Below are 21,347 nucleotides of genomic sequence, written 5' to 3'. Positions count from 1 at the left end.
TCGATGTAGCCATAAAGCCTCCTGACAAGCACTGGACATAGCAACGAATTCCGCCTCGATTGTTGATAGTGCCACACACGTCTGCTTCCGACATGCCCAGCTCACGACTCGACCATTGACCAGAAATATGTAGCCACTGTTTGATTTCCGGTCCGCCTTGCTTTCAGCCCAATTTGCATCTGCGTAGCCGAAAACAAACTCCTTGTTTGCTGCCTTGCCCAACGTCAGCTTCAATTTCGAACTGCCAACCAGATATTTGACAACTCGCTTAAATTCGTTCCAGTCACGTTGCGTTGGTTTACTGACCTTTTGTGTCAGGATTGACACGCTCGCTGATATGTCCGGTCAAGTGCACACCGAAATGTAGAGCAGACACCCGATCAGACGTTGATAGTTTGCGTTGTTGAGCAAAACCTCCGTTTCGTCCTTTGATTTGTCGTAGTTCGGGTCGATTGGCACGTTTGATGCCTTGGCTTTATTCAACCCAAACAGTGATGCTACTTGATGGATGTAGTTCGTCTGACAGATTTGATAATATCCATCCGGATTCTTATCGATCTCCAATCCCAAATAGTACCGGATCTCGCCAAGGTCCTGCATCTCGAATTCCGAAGAGAGTGCTTTCTTCACTGAAGCTCCTTACTTGCAATGACCAAATCATCCACATAAATGAGTATAAAGCACCACTCGTCGCTCAGCTTTGCTGAATACATGCACGGATCCGCATTGCCTTGAATGAACCCGATCTTCTCCAGTGCGTCATAAATCGCCTCATTCCACGATCTAGCTGCCTGCTTGAGTCCGTATATGCTTCTTTTGAGTAAGCAGACAAGATCCAATTCGCCTTCTCGCTCATATCCTAGCGGCTGTTTCATATAGATCTTTTCTTCCATTAAGAAAAGCTGTTTTTGCATCCCAGTGAAACACCAGCATGCCCTGTTCCGCCGTAATAGTCAAGAGAATTCGGAACGTTGTTTGCTTCACCACGGGAGCGGACACCTGATCGTAGTCTGTCCCATATTTTTGCGAGAATTCTTGGGCGACTAACCGCGCCTTAAAACACTTGATGCTCCCATCCGCATTCGTCTTCAACTTAAAGATCCACTAGCATCCTATTGGCTTTTGATCGCTTGGCAGCTCGCACAGCTCCCAGGTCCCATTCTTCATCAGCGAGTCCATCTTGCTGTCCATGGCCTTGATCCATTCGGCCTTCTGTTCGCTACCCATGACCTTGGCCAACGTCTTTGGTTCTGCTACTTGAGTGCTTACTCTATTGATTTCCTCAATAAAGCGACGAGGAGGGACGCCCTTATTTACGCGCTGTGAGACGCGTACCTGTTGTTGCTGCTCTGCTTCGCCTTCCTCATTACCCGATTGTTCTGCTTGCTCATCTGCTGAATCGTACTCCGAATCGCTGTTACACTCACGAATATCGTTCCACTCCTCCTGAACGATTACTGATTCTGGATCTTGTTTGCTTAGGTCGATCTCGATGCTGGCTGACTCGTCCTCTGAAATTGTTTGCCCTTCGGATAAATCGATGTCAACCCTTGATGCTGAATACATTTTGCTAATAAAGCGCACGTTTCGGCTGATGACCATCTTCTTTCGAAGCGGATCGTAGCACCTGTATGCCTTGGAGTGCTCGTCATAGCCAACTAAGATCATTGGTGCCGCCACGTTGTCCAATTTGCGTCGCTTCTCTGAGGGTATGTGAACAAAACATTTAATTCCAAAAATTGCAAGATGTTTCGTACCTGGCTTGCTTCCAGTCCACAGTTCATGCGGTGTTCTGTCAACTGCCCGGGAAGGTGAACGATTCTGGATATAATTAGCTGTGTTCACCGCCTCTGCCCAAAAACTGTATGGCAGCCCGGCCTCAAGAAGCATACACCTCGCCATCTCGATAAGCGTCCGGTTTTCCGCTGTTTACGCTCTCGCGATCATGCGCTCGCCGTGTGGTACTGTTCTCGAATCTTCCATCTGCGGAAGCTTCGCGACGTTCCGCTGGAAACCACTCGCCTCCTGATGCCGTTTCCCCGGGTTGACAGCGTCTGTCCATGTTGCTCGGACCTCGACGTTAACCCCTGCGCACCGTCTCGGGGATGCTCCTCGATACGTTTCCGTTGTCGTTTCTCGGCAAAGTTCCTTGGTTTTATATCTCCGCGTTCGCAGACGACGTCGACTACTCCGTCGTGTCTCCTAGGTGGCTTAGGTATGGATTTTGGCCATTGCTCCAGGAGAAGACGTTGGTGCCGCCAACTCTCGGCGCCGTGGTCCTAGCTTGACGCCGACCTTATGGGCGTGTCTCTTGGGTCGCCCTTGTACCATTTCAGACGTTTGTTCCAGGAGATGACGTTGGTGCCGCCAACTCCTGGCCCCGTGTGTCGAGGATGACGCCGACCTCATGGGCGTGTTCCTCGGACCCTTTTGAAGATGTTTTTATGGTTTGTTCCAGGAGAAGGTGCTGGTGCTACGAACTCCTGGCCCCTTGCGTCGAGGATGACGCCGACCTCATAGGCGTGTTTCTCGGACCATTCTGAAGCTGTCTATATGCGTTATTCCAGGAGAAGGTGCGTGTCTCAATGACCTTTCAGAACTTTATTCCTGGGGAAGATGTCGGTGCCACGAACTCCTGGCCCGTCACCTCAGGATGACGCCAATCGCGTAAGCATGTGTTTCGCGTGCCGCGGGTTACGTTTCTACTATTTATTCCAGACGAGGACGTCGGTGCCTCGAACTCCTGGCCCCCTGTGACTACGGCGACGCCGCTTTTACGGGCGTGTTCGCCTTAAGAACTACCTTTGCTCTATTTATTGGAGACGCATTTATGCCTTCTCGGCCGTACGTGTCATTACTAACTTAATAGCTATCAAACGCAATGCCATATGGGCTAACCGGAGTGTAGTGACCTCCGTCAGTGTACTTGTGATACGCAAAAGAAAATGTATGCCTTATGGGCGGAAATGCTCGCTGGGACCTCTATCTCGCCGACCGTTTGAGCCGTGTACTGGAAACTTCCGGGCTGGGTGACCTGGAATCGCGAACTCTCTTTCTTTTACCGCGGACATATATGCCCTCGGTTTGTTACTTTCGCCCGTTGGCGCCCGATTGGTGGGCCGTCCTCCGCCTCTGGCTGCCTCTCCGGAGCGCGCGGGTGCAAGGTCTGCCTCCGGCCTTGTTTCGAGTGCCGTAACCAGCGTGTCGTAGCTTCTTGGCAGGCTCAATTCAATTCAATTCAATGGCGCAACAGTCCGAGTCGGACTTAGGCCTCCCTCAAAGTCATGTGCTTGTGGTGCGCACGCAGGTTGTACACAAGCACATGGGACCTACAGTTTTAACGCCGAATCCGAACGGCAAGGTAGAGGGGGTTTCTAGGCAAGGGATACTCCTGACGGGCTGCCATTCCGTCGAGGAGGAGAGACAAGCGATACAATTTATTTATTTTGGTTCTACCAGGACTGGATTCGAACCCGAGATCTTTGGTTTAGCAGACCAGGGGCCCGATTCTCTAACGAGAAACGTATGCGCAAACTCTGCTCTAACAGAAAGGCTGCAAATTGATTGGCTATCGTACAGTTTTTAGCCAATATAAGCTTGCAGCTTTTCTGTTAGAGCAGAATTTATGCATACGTTTGTCTTTAGAGAATCGGGCCCCAGTGCGCTGTCTGCTACGCCACGCTTGCTCTCCTTCTTGGCAGGCTGCTTAATATCATTCCGACGATCCAACTGTCCGAAAGTTCTTTATCGAGATCTGTTAATTTCTGAAACAAATCCGTCAGATTGTTTAAATGATCGTCCTGTTGCCACTTTCTTCCATTTTACTACAACAAATACGCCGAATCAGAGTCACTTTATTGCTCAGCGTGTCCTTTTCATGATACGCCTTGAGTGCGTGCTATATTTCCTTCGCTGTCGTCGAGTTCCTTATATGGCACAATTGACTGTCGTCGACCAAAAGTCCAATCCATCCGCGCGCTTGATCGTCTCGCTGTTGCCATGCGGCAATCTGTTTTGCATTTCTGCCATCCGCCCCTGCCATTGGTTTGTTCTCACTCACTACGCTCCACAATTTTTCTTTCATGAGTAACATCTCCATCCTGTATTTCCACACGAAGTAATTTTGTCCGTTTAACTTTGCTATGGTTGTCTTTGTTACGTCCGCCATTTTTGCCGTGTCGAAGGAAAAACACTTTATGCACGCACAAAATCTGGGTCCATAAGATGTTGAACTGAGCCTTCTCGTATCCTTTGCGTAATGTAGTCGTGCTGAAATGGGATAGGTTAAGAAATCTATGCTGTTATCTGTTTACTTTAGTTTTCACACTCTTTGGTTTATTTTGACTTGTAACGACTTGCACGTGAGCCGGTAGAGACAGAACTGAACTGAACTTAAGAAAAGTATATAGAAATAAAACTCGACTCTCAGAATGCAAAACCCGGCCATAGACTATAATAAATTAGTGACAACAATACCATTGCCGAATCCAGCCACTAACCAGATCGCGACCTAGGGCCGTATTCATAGTCGAATTTCAAATTTGCTCTTAAGACGATCTTGGTCAAGGCGGCCTTATTCAATCAAAATCGTCTTAAGATTGGTAGATTTCATAGTCGTGAAACAAGGCGATCTTCACGAAGAAGATTTCGCTCAAGGAAGTCTTATTTGATTTGAGATCGCCTTGGCGAAGACCGTACTTAAAACCATGCTTATTCTCGATCGGCTGTTTCCGTACTCTTTCCGTTGGTTCCTCCAATAGGAACTTTGGATTTATTATTATCCGCACTTTCATGTATGCAATCAATGGACAAGTGAGATAGTTTTGAAGTGAGGTTAACCGATAAACTCTTTCGATCGATACAAACGTGGGACAGCGCAGACCAGCACGGTGCAATCCAAGGCGTTAAGATATGTAAGTAATATTAATTTTCAAACAAATATAACTTTGGGCTACCGCACAAGCTTACTTTATGCTAAGTTTATTGATATTAAACTTAGATATGTATGTAACTTTAAACTTTAATCAACGCAGGCTTATTCTTTAACTCATAACGACAATTTGTTATCGTTATAATGTTTTACTACGTGAAAAAGCTGCGCAAAGACATTGCAACGATAACGAAGTGTCGTTAAGAGTTACAGAATAGGCCTACTGCGTAATATACGTTACGGAAGAGTTTGTGCGTAGTAGTTAAATTTTAATAAAAGAATACAGTCAGTGCATGTGTAATAATTAATACAAAATATTTTATTTTTACAGAAATCTTGTGACCGTTCTGACCGCCCTCCTGTTTCTCTTTGTGCTGTATCGGAGGCGGATGTGACGTTTCTATACATGTAAGTATCTCAGGTTAAACGATTTTTGTAACAGATTGCCATATTATATGTCTTATTAAACATTTTGTTATTTTTTCAGAAATCTTGTGTGCCCGTACCGGTCTGTCCACGCTTCCTGTTTGTCTTGCTTCGGGAGCGGCTGTAGCGAGTGCTGGCCTGTAGGCATTGGAAACTTGCGAGTCCTTCGTCGTTTGTATACACGTAAGTATCTCAGGTTAAACAATTTTTGTAACAGATTGCCATATTATATGCCTTATTAAACGTTTTGTTATTTTTTCAGAAATCTTGTGTGCCCGTACCGGTCTGTCCACGCTTCCTGTTTGTCTTGCTTCGGGAGCGGCTGTAGCGAGTGCTGGCCTGTAGGCATTGGAAAATTGCGAGTCCTTGTCGTTTGTATACACGTAAGTATCTCAGGTTAAACGATTTTTGTAACAGACTCATATTATGTACTGCATAAGAGAAAGAGGTAAAGTGTATCAAAAATAGTGTAGAAATTTATATTTTATTTATTACATTTATTATGAAAGCTATAGGTAACTGTGGTTGCAGTCGATTTAATGTTACAAATGCTTTGAAGCGTTTTTCTTTTTTCTCTATATCTTATATACCTTTATTGAAAGAAAGGAGAAGAAAACTACTTCAAAGCATTTGTAGCATCAGTCTTCCGCAACCTGTATCAAAGTTTTACACTACCTCAAATTGAATCTATATCGAATTGATATCGATTTGATGTAAATTCGATTTGAGATTATCTAATAATGTTATGTATAGCTGTTATAATAAATGTTATGATTAAAACATAAATTTCTGCACTATTTCTTTTAAATTATATTAATAAATATTGGAATCGAAATCGATCTTTAAATTGATATAATTTCGACAAACACTTTCGATGTCGAATTGATATCAATTCAAAATTACTGATAGATTAAAATCACCGGAGATTATTTCTCACAAATATAATTACAATTTATTCACAGAATGTCGTCCAAAGAAAATGTAAAGCCTACTAGTAAAAATAAACATTACACAACAATGGAAAGAAAAGTTTTCTTACAAATACTCGAACGGTATAAACATATTGTTGAATTAAAAAAAAGTGATGGAGCCACTTTAAAAGATAAGGATGTGGCATGGATTGAAATATGTACTGCCTATAATCAGTCTTCATTAATTGCACAAGAGGTTATAATTATTACTAAAATAATAAAGCGTTTTAACAAAGCATATATAATTGAAAACTCTTTTATTATTAGAGGACAGTACAACAACTAAAGAAATTATGGACAAATCTGAAACAAGGGCAAAGGGAAGCCTTAACTAAAGAAAAACAAGCATGCATGGCAACTGGTGGAGGACCACCAGAAGTAAAAATTGATATTGATCCTGATATTGCCAGAATCGCACCACATCTTATGAAGACAGCACCTGTTGCATTTACATCCAATATGTCTGATATAGAAATTAATGGTATGTATTAATATATTCTACGAAAATAATTTTATATACTAAACTATTTCTAATATTAATACAGTCACGTTATTTGTATAATAAATATATTTCAGATAAACGAGACTATGTTTTCGAAGTAATATCTACTGACCAAACTGTAGAATTATTGGATACTGATAATGAAGATTACAAAAACACACACAGCAAACATATTTTTCAAGGTAGTACTTATTCATGTTGTATATTTATATGTTAACAAAATTTTTTATAACGTATATAAATAAATGCTACATATGTATATGTAAAAGCATGTATTGTGTTTATGCTTTACAGATCCATGTATTTCTACGGAGAAAGATGATACGTTAATGACTTTATGCAGTGGAGAGGAACAAGAAAAAGATGTACGAAAAGAAGAATTATCAAACAAATTGGAAAATGAAAAATTAAAACACACACGTTCTTTCAAACGAAAGAAGGATACAATAAGTTACAGTCAATTGTCAAACACAGAAGAAACAATACGAATGAAACGCATAAAAAGAGTAATGGCTCAAGAAAAACGATTAGCGCATATTAAACAAAAACATGAAGAGAATATGAATAATATGAAAGAAAATTATTTGAAAGAAATTCAAAATTTAGAATTGCAACATTTGAGACGAATCCAGACTCTAGAAATAGAAATAAAAGAAACACAACTCAGATCTGAAAAGAAATAAATCTAATAATGGACATACAAACACAAGTATGTATATAAACAAATGATATATATGCATATGTAAAAAATATATGTTATGTTTGTGTTTTACAAATCCACTTTTTTTCTGAAGGATGACACACTCACGACTTTATGCAGTGGATTATGAATTTTTTTAAACGAGTTATATTTTAATTTTTTTGTTGCATTAACAACGATATGTCTACTAATAGATTATTTATCTTATGTTCTGTACTTTGTATACATATATGTACGTGTGTATATGTATGTATATAATATAATGTAAGTTTATGTATGCAATATTATATGTTATATAATATTATAAATTACAGATGTGTTTAGTTCAAAGTGCAATTATGTTCCCTAAGATGTTTGTTGTTGCCTAAGATAACATTTTGTGATAAAAGATTAAAAATAAGATTGTGATAAAAGATAATAAACATATTAAGTTTATGGCAAAGATGTTATTAAAAAAAAAACTTTAAAATTATGTTACTTTATTAAGTTACTTAAGTCACTGGTATGTGCCTTACATACATTACATATATTATGTTTGAAAAAAATAAATCAATGTTCTTCAATCCATTGTGTGTAATAACTTTCATTATAAGCTTCTTATCCTATCTTCTTATCCTAATTATTATAAAATGCGTACGTTATCTTCATTAATCACACTCAAGAGGTTATAATTATTACTTACATAATAAACGTACGTCATCTTCATTAATCACACTTAAAAGGTTATAATTATTACTAACATACTAAAACGTTATAATTATTACTTACATAATAAAATGTTTTAATGAAGCATGTGTAATTAAAAGGTTTTAATTCTAAGTATTAATAGTCACGTTACTTGTATAATAAATATATTTCAGATAAACGAGACGTTTTTGAAGTAATATCTACTGACCAAAGTGTAGAATTATTGGAATCTGATAATGAAGGGGTTACATAAACGCACACAGAAAAGATATTTTTCAAGGTAGTATTTATTCATGTTGTATATTTATATGTTAACAAATTTTTTTAAATGTATATAAATAAATGCTAGATATGTATATATAAAAGCATGTATTGTGTTTATGCTTTACAGATCCATGTATTTCTACAGAGAAAGATGATACGTTAATGATTGCAGTGGAGAGGAACAAGAAAAAGATGTACGAAAAGAAGAATTGTCTATCTGAACAGTCGTTCGATAAGAGCATCTCGTGCGAGAAAACCATCTCCAGGTTGCCAGTGAGGCTCGGCCACCGGGACTTCATTATTGAGATTTTCTACTTCTTCATCATCTTCTTCCAACTTATCATTTAAAATTAATGAAAGGTTGTGAAGAACAGCACATGCCACAACGATTGATGTGGACGTTAACAATTTTGTGCCAAGTCCTTTTGACAGACACGGAAATCTACGTTTCCATATGCCAAACGTCCTCTCAACAATTCTCCTTGTTCTTCCATGAATTGTATTATAACTGAAATTAATATATGTCATTAATAAACATAATACAATTAAACAACACACACACACACACACACACACACACACACACACACACACACACACACACACACATATATATATAAAATAATAATAAAAATTATATCCGAACAGTCGATCAATAAAAGCATTTCGTATGAAGAACCCGTTTCTAGGTTGTCAGTGAGGTTCGGCTACCGGGACTTCATTTTCTACTTTTTCATTATCTTATATATAAAATACACATATATCGAACCTCATTTCTTCATCTGTTCTAGGATTACCAATCGGTGTAAGTAAAAAAGGCAATGCGGGACATCCAGCATCTCCTACAAGGATTCCATCTAGTTCGCCTTGCTTATATCGCATATATATGCGAGAATTTTGGAACATTCGGCTGTCGTGCTCACTACCTGGCCATTCAGGAACAATATCTAGAATTTCTGTGCGTGGCCCAACAATAATCTGTAAAGAGAACAAGTGAAATGAGAATTAAGAGATAGTTTTTGCTTTGTATATCCTTTTGTATGGAATAATTTAAGAAAATATATGTGTATGTACCTGAACATTTAAAGAAAAGTATCCTTTTCTATTTCTAAAAATTTCGTCAACATTTTGAAATCTTGTGTGGACTAGACGAATATGTGTGCAATCTATTGCGCCATCGATACTAGGAAGGCCTATGCCTCCATGACCACGTCCAAGTTCTCTAAATAATCTTTTATTCTCAGAACGTGATTCTTCTGACGATGGTATTTTTATGTATCGGTTAATGTAACTCGCTAATAAAATGGACACTCTAAACACAATTCGTGAAATTGTTGGTTGTGATATTGTTATTATATCCCCTAAAACAAGCTGAGAAAATACATATTTATTAAATATTTTGTTAATTTATTGTTATATATATATATATATATATATAATGTACACACCTGAAAACTTGCTGTTGAATAAAATCGTAAACATATTAATAACTGTAAAATAGGCGATATTGGCAAGCCTCGATTATTTATTTTGGCAAGTCTTTTTTCTACTAAAGGCAAAATGCCAAACATTACTGAATTTTTGGAAAATCGAAATCTTCTTTTAAAGTCCCATTCACTGTACACTTCAAACGGATTTGGATAATCACGAAGATATCGCTTTGGAGCACGCATCGGCAAGTCCTCTACTTCTTCCTCATTACTCGAAAAATTTAACATCTCCACATTTCTCAGATTTTCCAAATCCATTTTTAAAATAACAGAAGATTTCTGAAAAAATAAAATGTTTTATAAAGCACACAATATCAGTCTGTTACAAAAATCGTACGACCGGAGGTACTTACGTGTAAAGAAACGTCGACAAATTTCGAATACTGCAATGCCTACAGGCCAGCACTCGCTACAGCCGCTCCCGAAGCAAGACAAACAGGAAGCGTGGACAGACCGGTACGGGCACACAAGAATTCTGAAAAAATAACAAAATGTTTAATAAGGCATATAATATGGCAATCTGTTACAAAAATCGTTTAACCTGAGATACTTACGTGTATACAAACGACGAAGGATTCGCAAGTTTCCAATGCCTACAGGCCAGCACTCGCTACAGCCGCTCCCGAAGCAAGACAAACAGGAAGCGTGGACAGACCGGTACGGGCACACAAGATTTCTGAAAAAATAACAAAATGTTTAATAAGGCATATAATATGGCAATCTGTTACAAAAATCGTTTAACCTGAGATACTTACGTGTATACAAACGACAAGGACTCGCAAGTTTCCAATGCCTACAGGCCAGCACTCGCTACAGCCGCTCCCGAAGCAAGACAAACAGGAAGCGTGGACAGACCGGTACGGGCACACAAGATTTCTGAAAAAATAACAAAATGTTTAATAAGGCATATAATATGGCAATCTGTTACAAAAATCGTTTAACCTGAGATACTTACGTGTATACAAACGACGAAGGACTCGCAAGTTTCCAATGCCTACAGGCCAGCACTCGCTACAGCCGCTCCCGAAGCAAGACAAACAGGAAGCGTGGACAGACCGGTACGGGCACACAAGATTTCTGAAAAAATAACAAAATGTTTAATAAGGCATATAATATGGCAATCTGTTACAGCACAAAGAGAAACAGGAGGGCGGTCAGAACGGTCACAAGATTTCTGTAAAAATAGAATATTTTGTATTAATGATTACACATGCACTGACTGTATTCTTTTATTAAAATTTAACTACTACGCACAAACTCTTCCGTAACGTATATTACGCAGTAGGCCTATTCTGTAACTCTTAACGACACTTCGTTATCGTTGCAATGTCTTTGCGCAGCTTTTTCACGTAGTAAAACATTATAACGATAACAAATTGTCGTTATGAGTTAAAGAATAAGCCTGCGTTGATTAAAGTTTAAAGTTACATACGTATCTAAGTTTAATATCAATAAACTTAGCATAAAGTAAGCTTGTGCGGTAGCCCAAAGTTATATTTGTTTGAAAATTAATATTACTTACATATCTTAACGCCCTGGATTGCACCGTGCTGGCCTGCGCTGTCCCACGTTTGTATCGATCGAAAGAGTTTAACGGTTAACCTCACTTCAAAACTATCTCACTACTGATTGCACACATGAAAGCAAAAAAGAAAGAACAAGATATAAGCCAGACCAACTCGATATTGTCGTTACAGAATTATATTTAAAAGTACGGCACAAACAATTGTTTGCAAAATTTGAAAGTACATGCGTAAATGTCCCAAAAACGGTTGCTTAAGACGTCCTCGGACACGTCTTGACGAAGATCACCTCATTTAGTAATATGTTTGTGAAATAAGATGGTCTTAAATGACTATGAATTCACACTAAATAAGGTAGCCTTAAGGTCATGCTTAGATGTGTTTATAAATCACATCAAGACATTCCCAAATAAGATCATCTTGAATAAGGTACGCCTTGAGCGTTTGCTTAAATCCCGCCTTATTTTTCAACTATGAATCTAGAGGGCATCTTAAGACGGTACTTAAGGCGATCTTAAATATAAGAACGGACTATGAATACGGCCCCTAGAGCTCCTTATTTCACGTGTACACGGGTACACGAATTACACGTGTAATTAGCATTTACGTGTATAAACACGTGTATCGTGTACCCGCGTGTATTACACGTGTACACGGGTTACACGTGTTTTAAAAACACGAATAAATAAATTAGTAAATAAATAAATAAATCAATAAATAAATATTAAAATTAATGAATAAATAAGTAAGAAAGTTCGAATTTCACACTAATCTTATATTTATATGACATAACATTTACTAGATATTTAACAAAGAAAATAAGATTATTCGCAATTAGCAAAGTTATTTATCATTGCTTCATAAAGAAAAACTTAAAATTTAAAATTTTGTATTTTATAATAACAATATAAATTTAAAATTTTAAAAGTAAACATTTTTTTAATTGCAAATAGATATAAATTTCTATTTATTGGCCATTTAATACACACATTGGTAGAATATAATAAGAACGTATCTTCAAAAATAACAAAATTTTATAAAGTATTTATTAGTCGGCCTGACTGGCAATAATTGAAAAATTATAACGACGTTTCGACCTCTATTTTGGGTCCTTATCAAGTTATGCTGGAACATTATAGTCACGTAAATTGCCGGTAATACATTTAAAGTGGATACAATGCCAATTACAAATTCAACTTACATGGATCAATGTGCGTCAAAAGTTATAAAATTACAAGTCATCGTTGATCTTTAACGGGGCGGTTGAACAGAATGTAAACTTCGTGAGGCATGACCGTCACGTGTGGCGCCCGTTCCTATCCCGTATGTTAAAACTTTTAGTGAGGGTTTACGACGTATTTTCAGCAATTACGGCTTGAGTACCGTTCCAAAGAAACTTGACGCACTAATTAAAAAAGGGAAGGACAAATTAGAGAATGGTAAATGCACGGGCGTTGTCTACAAATTAGATTGTTCAGATTGCAATGCTTGTTATATTGGTCAGACCAAGCGCCATTTAGAGACTCGCATTAAAGAGCATTGCGCGGACATTAACAAGCATTCCAGTCAGCAATCGGTCGTCAGTAAGCATAGAATTGAATTTGACCATAATTTTAAATGGCAAGAGGCCATGATCTTACACAAGGAGCAGAATCTCAAAAAACGTGAAACTTCCGAAATGATATTAATTAAAAAGCATACCGACGCTATAAATTTGCGGAAAGACACAGAAAACTTGCCATTGGTTTACGATCGGATAATAGCTTCTCTTTAAACTTTACACTTTATGTTGTTTTATGTATTTGTGATTATTCGCGACATGACACAATTTATCAGTCGTTCGTCGGGCGCCACACGTGACGGTCATGCCTCACGAAGTTTACATTCTGTTCAACCGCCCCGTTAAAGATCAACGATGACTTGTAATTTTATAACTTTTGACGCACATTGATCCATGTAAGTTGAATTTGTAATTGGCATTGTATCCACTTTAAATGTATTACCGGCAATTTACGTGACTATAATGTTCCAGCATAACTTGATAAGGACCCAAAATAGAGGTCGAAACGTCGTTATAATTTTTCAATTATTGCCAGTCAGGCCGACTAATAAATACTTTATATTATTTTATTACTGGCGAAGGATTATTTTTTAACAAAATTTTGTATTGAAAAATATATTTTTAACCCTTTACCTGCATACGTTTTTTTGGAACCTTCCTAGTTCCACATGGGTCTGACGTGTCCGATGTTATTTTTCCTACTTTAAAGTATTTTAAAAAATCTGAAAAAATTCACAAAACATCTGTCTACATTGTAATTGACGATTTTATATTTATTTTAATAAACATTGTTTATTTAATATTTTATTTTTAATAAACTTTAAATAAGAATAAAGGAAAGAGATGGATTTGTTTAAAAATTTGTAATTTCTTTTATGCAGTACCTATAAAAAAATTTATTTAAGATTTTTTACTTCAGAGATAAGTGTTAAAAAAAATAATGCGGATTGATATCTTCAAAAAAGTTGAATTATTCAGAAGAATCAAAATGGTACTTTTTAGGTAGGAAAAATTATTGATAAATAAAAAATTGAAGATAAAATTATATAATATAGCATATATGACATTTTTTAATAATTTATTACAAATTTATGTAATATAGGGGAGAATGGGGGAATGGCGGTCAGTAAGAATTATTTCTTATTTTCTGAAAAAGAAATGTCTTTAGAACTAAAATAGAATAGTTGACGGATACTTCATCAATCATTCTTCGAAAGTAGAAGCATAAAAGTCAAGTAAGCTAATAAATAATTAAACCTGCATTGATTATAAAAATCTCTGAATTGACCGCAATTGTCCGACGTGTGGGGTAATTACGGTCGCCTCTTGGATAACCGTGGTCAGCGGAATTCCAGCTTTTACTGCCCCGATAGCTGCTCTGAGCTCGTCTGAGGACCATTTTCCTCTTTCGGTTTTTCTTGGTCTACAACGAGGCATCTTAAATTAAAAATATAATTACAATTAATGATTAACACAAAAATTGAAATTTTAACCTAAAATTCCGGCGTTACGCTGTCACTCGACGTTTTCAGGCATGTGCCCGATGGTTAACAAGTGCGCCACGACTGCAATTTTCCCGTGCGAGCGACTACCGTTACCCCAAAAACCGAGTGAATTTGTTATATTAATAATAATATATTTATACGATGCCATCGTTTTAATATGGGCGAAATGGAAGCTAAAAGAACCAAAAAAGTCATAAATAACGATTAGATGTAATTTTAACTACTAAAAATTTTGCAAAACCCTTATTAAAAAATTAAAAGTACATCGATTCTTATAAGAAAAAGGGCGTAAAATAAGAATTACCAGATTTTTATTAATTTATGTTGGTTTAATAGGCACGGCATAATAAATTACTCGATAATCATGTATGTAAACGGATAGAGACAAAAAAAGTTTGATATAACTGTTGGATTATGTAAAATACAGGTGACCGGCATTGCCTGATGACTGTCATTCCCCCATTCTCTCCTAATGTTGAATATGTTAAAAAAAATTATATAATATGTCGAAAAAAATTTGTCTGCCGAGCTTCGGCCGCTGTCCAAAATATTCCATTTCTTGGGAATAACTAGTGTATACCTGGGTCTGAGACGTACATACGTACGAAATTTGACTTGCTCGGCATTCAGCGATATGTCTATTTTTCGAAGTAGCTTTGGGTCCTTGGATTCCTTCCCCCACCTACTTTTTTTAGAAGAGGATCCCAGACACACAGGCTTGCTAGTTCTCATTGTTCTCAAGTTACGAGCAGATGTTTTGGCATGGACATCGTAGACCCACGTATACAGGTGGAGGGTTAATATATTTAATATGTGTTTCGTATTTTTTAAACAAATTTATATGTTAACATAAAAACACAAAATAAAAAAACGCAAACAAAAAGGTGAACATACGGTAACGTATTAGCAGATAATAAACTTATTAATGAAAAAACAACTATAATATAATAATAAATATGCATTATTTAAATATAAATTAACTCTTAAATGCCACACCTCTCAAGAATCTCGTAAATTACACATGGGGTCTAAAAGAAATGCATGAAAAATGTCTCCTTACTTATTGATTTTTTGATATTTAGTTATGAAAATTATTTTCAATGTTGTTCAAGGCTTAGAAAAGAGAATAAAATGCTTATATTGTTAAAATTTCAATTTCAACATAGTATAAAAAATTAAGATCGCCAACAGTTAAAATGTTGGCTCCAAAATCAAAAAAATCAAAAATAATAAATAAATAAATATGAGCTCCATATTTGGCGGAAACATTTGAAAATATATCATTCTAAAGGGTCTGGGGTCCGCTGGACCCCGGGTGGCATTTAAGGGTTAAATATGCATTTGTCACAAAAATAAATTGTATAAAAATTTCTATTATTTTTGTAAAAAAAAATGGCAAGGGGTATATCGCTAAATCTGAATCAGTGAAAAGTGTCACTGAAGTAACATACTTTACACTGATATCACTGAATAGTCACTGAACGCATCAGTAACTATTCACTGATATATCAGTGTAAAGTATGCTACTTCAGTGACTTTTCACTGATTCAGATTTAGAGAGGAACTTATGTAATTTGTTGCACTTGTTTGTTTTGTGATTTACACTGTCGGCGATGTTTCTGTTACTGCTGTAATTGCTTCGGCTTTTTGATTTAATAACCTTCGATTTTGATACAAAAATACTAACATATTGACATTGTAAGGAAGCAATGATGTTCTTTTGAACATAACAATATTTCCAGCAGTGGAAAAGCAGCGTTCAGAGCATACAGAAGTAGCTGGTATACACAAATATTTTTTTGCAAGAAGTGCAATAGCTGGATATTTATCTTTTCTACTTTTTCACCACTCACACGGATTCATATCAAATTTTAACAGTGGCTCAGCCAAGTACGCTTCCCATTGATTCTCTACTTTATTTATTTTGTTGCCATTTTTTTTATATAAAAATTCCAAAGCAGTTTTTTTTTTTACAAACTTCGCTTTCTGTATCCTGACATACAGCACTTTCTTTCAACAACTCTTTAACCGCATTGCGAATAGCTAGTTTTGCATCATGACTTTCATGATCGAGGTCTTTGTACCTAGGATCCAGCATGGAAGTAATCTGTCTTGTAGAAATAATATTGAGTTCAGAATTCCACTCTAAATCAAACCGCCACTTTAAACCACCCGACAAAGTATTTTTAAAGACTTTAATCATCTCAGAATCGCTATCAAGAGGCATCATATGTTCTTGCAATAGTTTTTCCATAAGGGGTCGAACCATGTATACAGAAGCGTCTTTGCTACACAGAACTAAGGTTACCATTTGAACAGGCTCAAGGACTCTTGCAAGATTTTCCATAGCTATCCACTCTCTTTCTAAGATTTCAAGTTTTTCAGCTGCAGCGCCAGTTGTGATTTCCCGATCTGCTAAGACGTTCATCACTGGACTTCTGTTTTGAGTGAGCCTTTCAAGCATTAGAAATATAGAATTCCACCTTGTATTGCAACTCTGCAAGAGTGTTAATACCGGCAAACCTAATTGCTTTTGTTTTTCCTTCAGGGCATACTTTGCAACATTCGAATGCTTAAAGTGGCCCACTATTTTACTGGCTTTAGTAACTAAAAACTGAATATCCTCAGAAAGAAGTGAGTTATTCACCGCTAATTGCAAGCTGTGAGCAGCACACGTTACGTCAAATTTTTCCTGAACTTGCTCTATAGATCGTACAGCTTTAACTACATTTGCAACATTACCAGTCACAATAGCTACAATTTTGTCATTTAATTTCCATTCTTCGAATATATTTTCCATTTTATTAGCGAGATTTTCTGATGTGTGGCGCTCATCCATTTCAGTTGTGTTAAGAGTGAAAGATTTTTGTACCCAATTGTCATCAATTAAGTGCACTGTCATAGTGATATACGATTCCTGAGCGGCAGACGACCAACAATCTGACGTACAAGCTACTCCACAAGCTTTACTCAGTTCTGCTTTTATGGATTTTTCAATGCTTTCTTTAAGAGCGTGCAACATCTTTTTTAGTGCATCTTCCTTTATAGGTTTGTAATTTGGTTCCACAATGGCCATAAACTGAAGAAAACTCTCGCTGGTACAAAAAGAAATAGGCATTTGATTTAATGCGATCATTTTTGTCAAAGCCTGATGGATTTCTTCTGCTCTTACTGGCGAGCAAAAATTGTTGTTATGAGTTGATTTTCTTGTTCGGACTCTTCGACGCTTAAAACATGACGATCCTGACACAATTGAAATATCATTGTTTTCATTGATTCTTTCTTGACTTGATTCTTCATGCAAATCATCATTCGTGGCTAAATTGTCCGAGCTGTAAAATAAAATGTAATATCAATCATATAAAGCTCAACTCTGTCATATTAAATTGATTTTGATTAAAAGTTTTAATTCAGAGTCAAATAAAAATAATCATTTTGTATATACAATATTTGAATATTGTTCCGTAATTTTCTCGCGATCACGGATCAATACCGTACCGGTAACGCCATCCGTCAGTCGCCCTCCGAACGAAGGGATTTCGCGCCGCTCCCCCCGTCAACCCTCACCGCGAAGTCTCTCGCGGCACGTATCGATCCTGTCATGCCGTGATCGCATGATCCCGGAAACGCAGGTGATTGGTCGATACGCGTCGTGCAAAGGAAAGCTCCCGAAACACGAGAGTTCGCGGTCAGTAGCTAAAAGTACTCCGGTTCACGAGGTCGTATACCGTCGTGCTTCCGTTAACGTACCCCGGTTCACGCGGTCTCAAAAATACCGTCGTGCATCCGAGTTTACTGCTCTGTCAGAGCACCGCTAATTATCGCGCCGTTCGTGCGTGCTGCAATTCGCTCTCGCCTCCGCGAGCAGTGAACATTCGCGTATAAGTCACCCTGCGTGCCTCGCCATTGTGCGCTCGATCATCGTGATCGAGCCGACTTTTGTGAACATTCTCGCGTCTTGTGTTACGAACAAGTGCGACTGCTGTATAACGCCTCAAGTGCGTTCATCGCGTGCAAGCTACATTGCGCGTCTTAATTGCCATCGCCTCCGCGCTCTACGAACACTTTCGTATCACGTGACCAGCGCTCATCGAATCACGTGCGCGCCGAGTGTCGTGCTCAAATGAGAGCGCGTCAACCAGCATTTGTATTAACCTGACGATTAAATGATATTTGTGCATTCCTCCCAAATCAAGTGTCTCATTCTAACCGCACGTCGGATCCCTGTCGGGGTCGACCCGGCATCTTACGCCAATTGGCGAACCGGAGTTACGCCCGGAAAACATAAAATTCGCCAACATAATTTCTGGTCCTTCGAGCCGGATCGGCGTGCTTGTTGAGGACGAGTCAAACCAGCTGGTGCGAAATGGCAGAGCAATTGGGCGGTCAACCGCAACTCCAAAGAGTGATCGAGCGTTGTCTTGAGAATTTCAAGAAGCTCGGGCGAAGCAACCTAACGCCAGCAAAGGTCCGTTCGAGGATCTCCGCTCTCAAGGAGACATGGAATCAGTTCGTCAGCGGACACGCCGCTGTAGCCAAGACCATCCCTGAGGACCTGCGAGCATCGCTGTCCTACTTCAAGGACAATCACTTCGAGACTACGCACAACGCCTACCAAGCAGCCTTGGACTACATGTCGGAGAGCCTGGAGGAGTTGGAGCCAGTCGTGAGTCACAACCAGTCATTTGCCGCATCGACGATGCGCACGGATCAGTCCGCGTTTTCTCTTTCGCACCTGCCGCGTATAAGTCTTCCTAAATTCTCGGGGGAGTTTCGCGAGTGGGAAGCGTTTCGAGATCAATTCACAGCCTTAATCATTGATAATCGCGAATTGTTAGACGTTAATCGCTTGCAATATCTGCACTCTTGCGTGAAGGGTGAAGCCAGCGATGCCATACGCAATCTGGCATTAACTGACGCGAATTTTAAGATAGCTTGGAGTTTGCTAATAACGCGATATGATAATCGCCGCCGCTTAGTACATGATCACATCCACGCTCTGCACACGCTTCCCCAAGCGACTTCTGATTCCGCAGTGGCTCTCACCGCGTTGCGCAATAAAGCGAACATAGCAATACAGTCATTAAAAAACCTCGGTCGGTCTGTTGATGCATGGGACGACATTTTGGTTTATTTGCTCGTTCAAAGGCTGGATAAATTCACACGAAAGGCCTGGGAATTGCAACTTGGCGATACGTCAGAGTATCCTACATACGATCGACTTGATAAATTTCTTCTATCACGAATACGTGCGCTCGAGAATGTTCTCCCGGCTTCGTCTCAAGTCAAGGACAATAAACAAAATTCCTCTGTTCAGAGTCACGCAGCGAACGCAAGTTCGACCAAATGTCCCATGTGTCAAAAGACGCACTTCTTGTCCGCGTGTCCGGACTTTCACAATAAGAGCGTCGCTCAACGGCGTGATCTCGCGAAGAAATATCATTGTTGCTACAATTGCTTGAGTACACGGCACACTCGCGATGCGTGTTCGAGCAAGAACACATGCCGTCAGTGTCAGCAGAAGCACCATACGTTGCTTCACACGACCGATGTAAATAATAATGGTAGTTCGACAAGTGAGAGCTCACCTTCATCTACAGAAACGAAAACAGACTCAACTGACGAAGTAACTTCGCATTTATTATCTCACACTAGCTTTTCAAAATCAAATATTTTATTAGCTACGGCCTGGATCAAGGTGAGCGGGCTCAACGGTCGACATAGTATAGTCCGCGCGTTATTGGATCAAGGTTCGGTCACTACTTTGATCACCGAACGTTTAGCTCAGCGACTGCGTCTCCCGCGTACGCGCGTCTCCGTATCTATCACTGGGATCGGCGAGACCGCTGCCACCGCACGCAGCGCAGCTAAAGTTCATGTGTCAGCGCGTGACGGCACGGGCCCGGCGCCCTCCGTTTCCGCTCTTGTTCTCAAGTCGCTCACGACTTACATTCCGCAACGCGTTCCGGATATAACGAAACTGTCGTACATTCGCGAACTTACGCTAGCTGATAACGATCCGACTAGCGCGGCGCCGATTGACGTCATTATCGGTGCTGATTTGTATGGCGCGATTTTACTGCCGGAGGTCCGTAATCGCGCCCCTCATGAGCCCGTCGCTCAAAAATCGATTTTTGGATGGTTCCTGTCTGGACCAATGCCTATGCCGTCGCAGTCACGGCCGACTCGCATTCAAACGCACCACTGCACGGTGTTGTCGGAAATCTCCGATCAGCTGAAACGGTTCTGGGAGGTCGAAGAACTTCCTCAGCAAACTCATCTCTCACCGGAAGAGAGTCAATGCGAAGAACACTTCGTGTCTACACATTCTCGTGCCCCCAACGGGCAATATATAGTGCGGCTGCCGTTCAAATCGGGGCCCCCTATCGACATTGGCGACTCAAAAAAGTCTGCAATCGCGTTGTATTCGCGTCTCGAGTCACGGTTAAGGTCGAATCCCGACCTTGCGAAGGAATACCACGGCCCGTATTCATAGTCAGAACTTATTTTTAAGTCCGCCTTAAGTTTGATCTTAAGACGACCTCTAGATTCATAGTCAAAAAATAAGGCGGGATTTGAGCAAAATCTCAAGTTAAAGCTTATCGAAGACGATCTTGTTTCAAAACGTCTTGACATGATTCATAAACACATCTTATTTTACATAAGCATATACTTAAGACTATCTTATTAGTTATGAATTCATAGTCATTTAAGATCATCTTATTTGACATATATGTTGTTAAATAAGACGATCTTCGCCAAGTCAAGTTGGAAGGTGACTTAAGCAA

At 39.0% G+C, this 21,347-nt stretch overlaps 4 protein-coding genes across 6 annotated transcripts; 2 read left to right on the top strand and 2 right to left on the bottom strand.

Annotated features, from left to right (window-relative positions):
* The first annotated feature begins 1,818 nt into the window (after nt 1-1,818).
* LOC139783832 (uncharacterized) lies at nt 1,819-9,559 on the top strand. Of its 3 annotated transcripts, XR_011721389.1 has the most exons (10): nt 1,819-4,913; nt 5,262-5,338; nt 5,418-5,539; nt 5,619-5,739; nt 6,319-6,523; nt 6,595-6,808; nt 6,904-7,011; nt 7,124-7,538; nt 8,390-8,496; nt 8,608-9,559. XR_011721389.1 is itself a non-coding variant. In XM_071722986.1 (9 exons), exons 5-8 carry the CDS (start codon nt 6,320-6,322, stop codon nt 7,510-7,512), a joined length of 915 nt encoding a protein of 304 aa, XP_071579087.1. In that variant the 5' UTR covers nt 1,819-4,913; nt 5,262-5,338; nt 5,418-5,539; nt 5,619-5,739; nt 6,319; the 3' UTR covers nt 7,513-7,538; nt 7,624-8,094. The 3 variants fall into 3 exon arrangements, 2 of the variants coding, with proteins under 2 accessions (XP_071579087.1, XP_071579085.1); XM_071722986.1 differs by lacking the exons at nt 8,390-8,496; nt 8,608-9,559 and adding an exon at nt 7,624-8,094; XM_071722984.1 differs by lacking the exons at nt 8,390-8,496; nt 8,608-9,559 and having other exon boundaries at nt 7,124-8,094.
* Nucleotides 8,486-11,764, bottom strand: LOC139783833 (putative nuclease HARBI1). Its single transcript, XM_071722987.1, has 8 exons — nt 11,493-11,764; nt 10,926-11,047; nt 10,726-10,846; nt 10,525-10,646; nt 9,929-10,445; nt 9,555-9,851; nt 9,250-9,458; nt 8,486-8,988 (listed from the first exon to the last, which is right to left on the bottom strand). Exons 5-8 carry the CDS (start codon nt 10,226-10,228, stop codon nt 8,694-8,696), a joined length of 1,101 nt encoding a protein of 366 aa, XP_071579088.1. The 5' UTR covers nt 10,229-10,445; nt 10,525-10,646; nt 10,726-10,846; nt 10,926-11,047; nt 11,493-11,764; the 3' UTR covers nt 8,486-8,693.
* LOC139783836 (E3 SUMO-protein ligase ZBED1-like) lies at nt 10,380-17,695 on the bottom strand. Its single transcript, XM_071722990.1, has 3 exons — nt 16,562-17,695; nt 14,372-14,491; nt 10,380-10,445 (listed from the first exon to the last, which is right to left on the bottom strand). The coding sequence occupies exons 1-3, from the start codon at nt 17,693-17,695 to the stop codon at nt 10,380-10,382; spliced, it is 1,320 nt and encodes a 439-aa protein (XP_071579091.1).
* Nucleotides 17,696-18,925: 1,230 nt separating this feature from the next.
* On the top strand, nt 18,926-21,055 carry LOC139783835 (uncharacterized). Its single transcript, XM_071722989.1, has one exon. It carries the CDS (start codon nt 18,926-18,928, stop codon nt 21,053-21,055), a length of 2,130 nt encoding a protein of 709 aa, XP_071579090.1.
* Nucleotides 21,056-21,347: the final 292 nt, after the last annotated feature.

The sequence above is a fragment of the Temnothorax nylanderi genome, unplaced genomic scaffold (genome assembly GCF_030848795.1).
Source record: "Temnothorax nylanderi isolate EJ_2023f unplaced genomic scaffold, tnyl_v1.0 TNYL_tig0548_pilon, whole genome shotgun sequence".
NCBI classification, from domain to species: Eukaryota; Metazoa; Arthropoda; class Insecta; order Hymenoptera; family Formicidae; genus Temnothorax; species Temnothorax nylanderi.
This window is presented reverse-complemented; position numbering and strand designations above follow the sequence as displayed.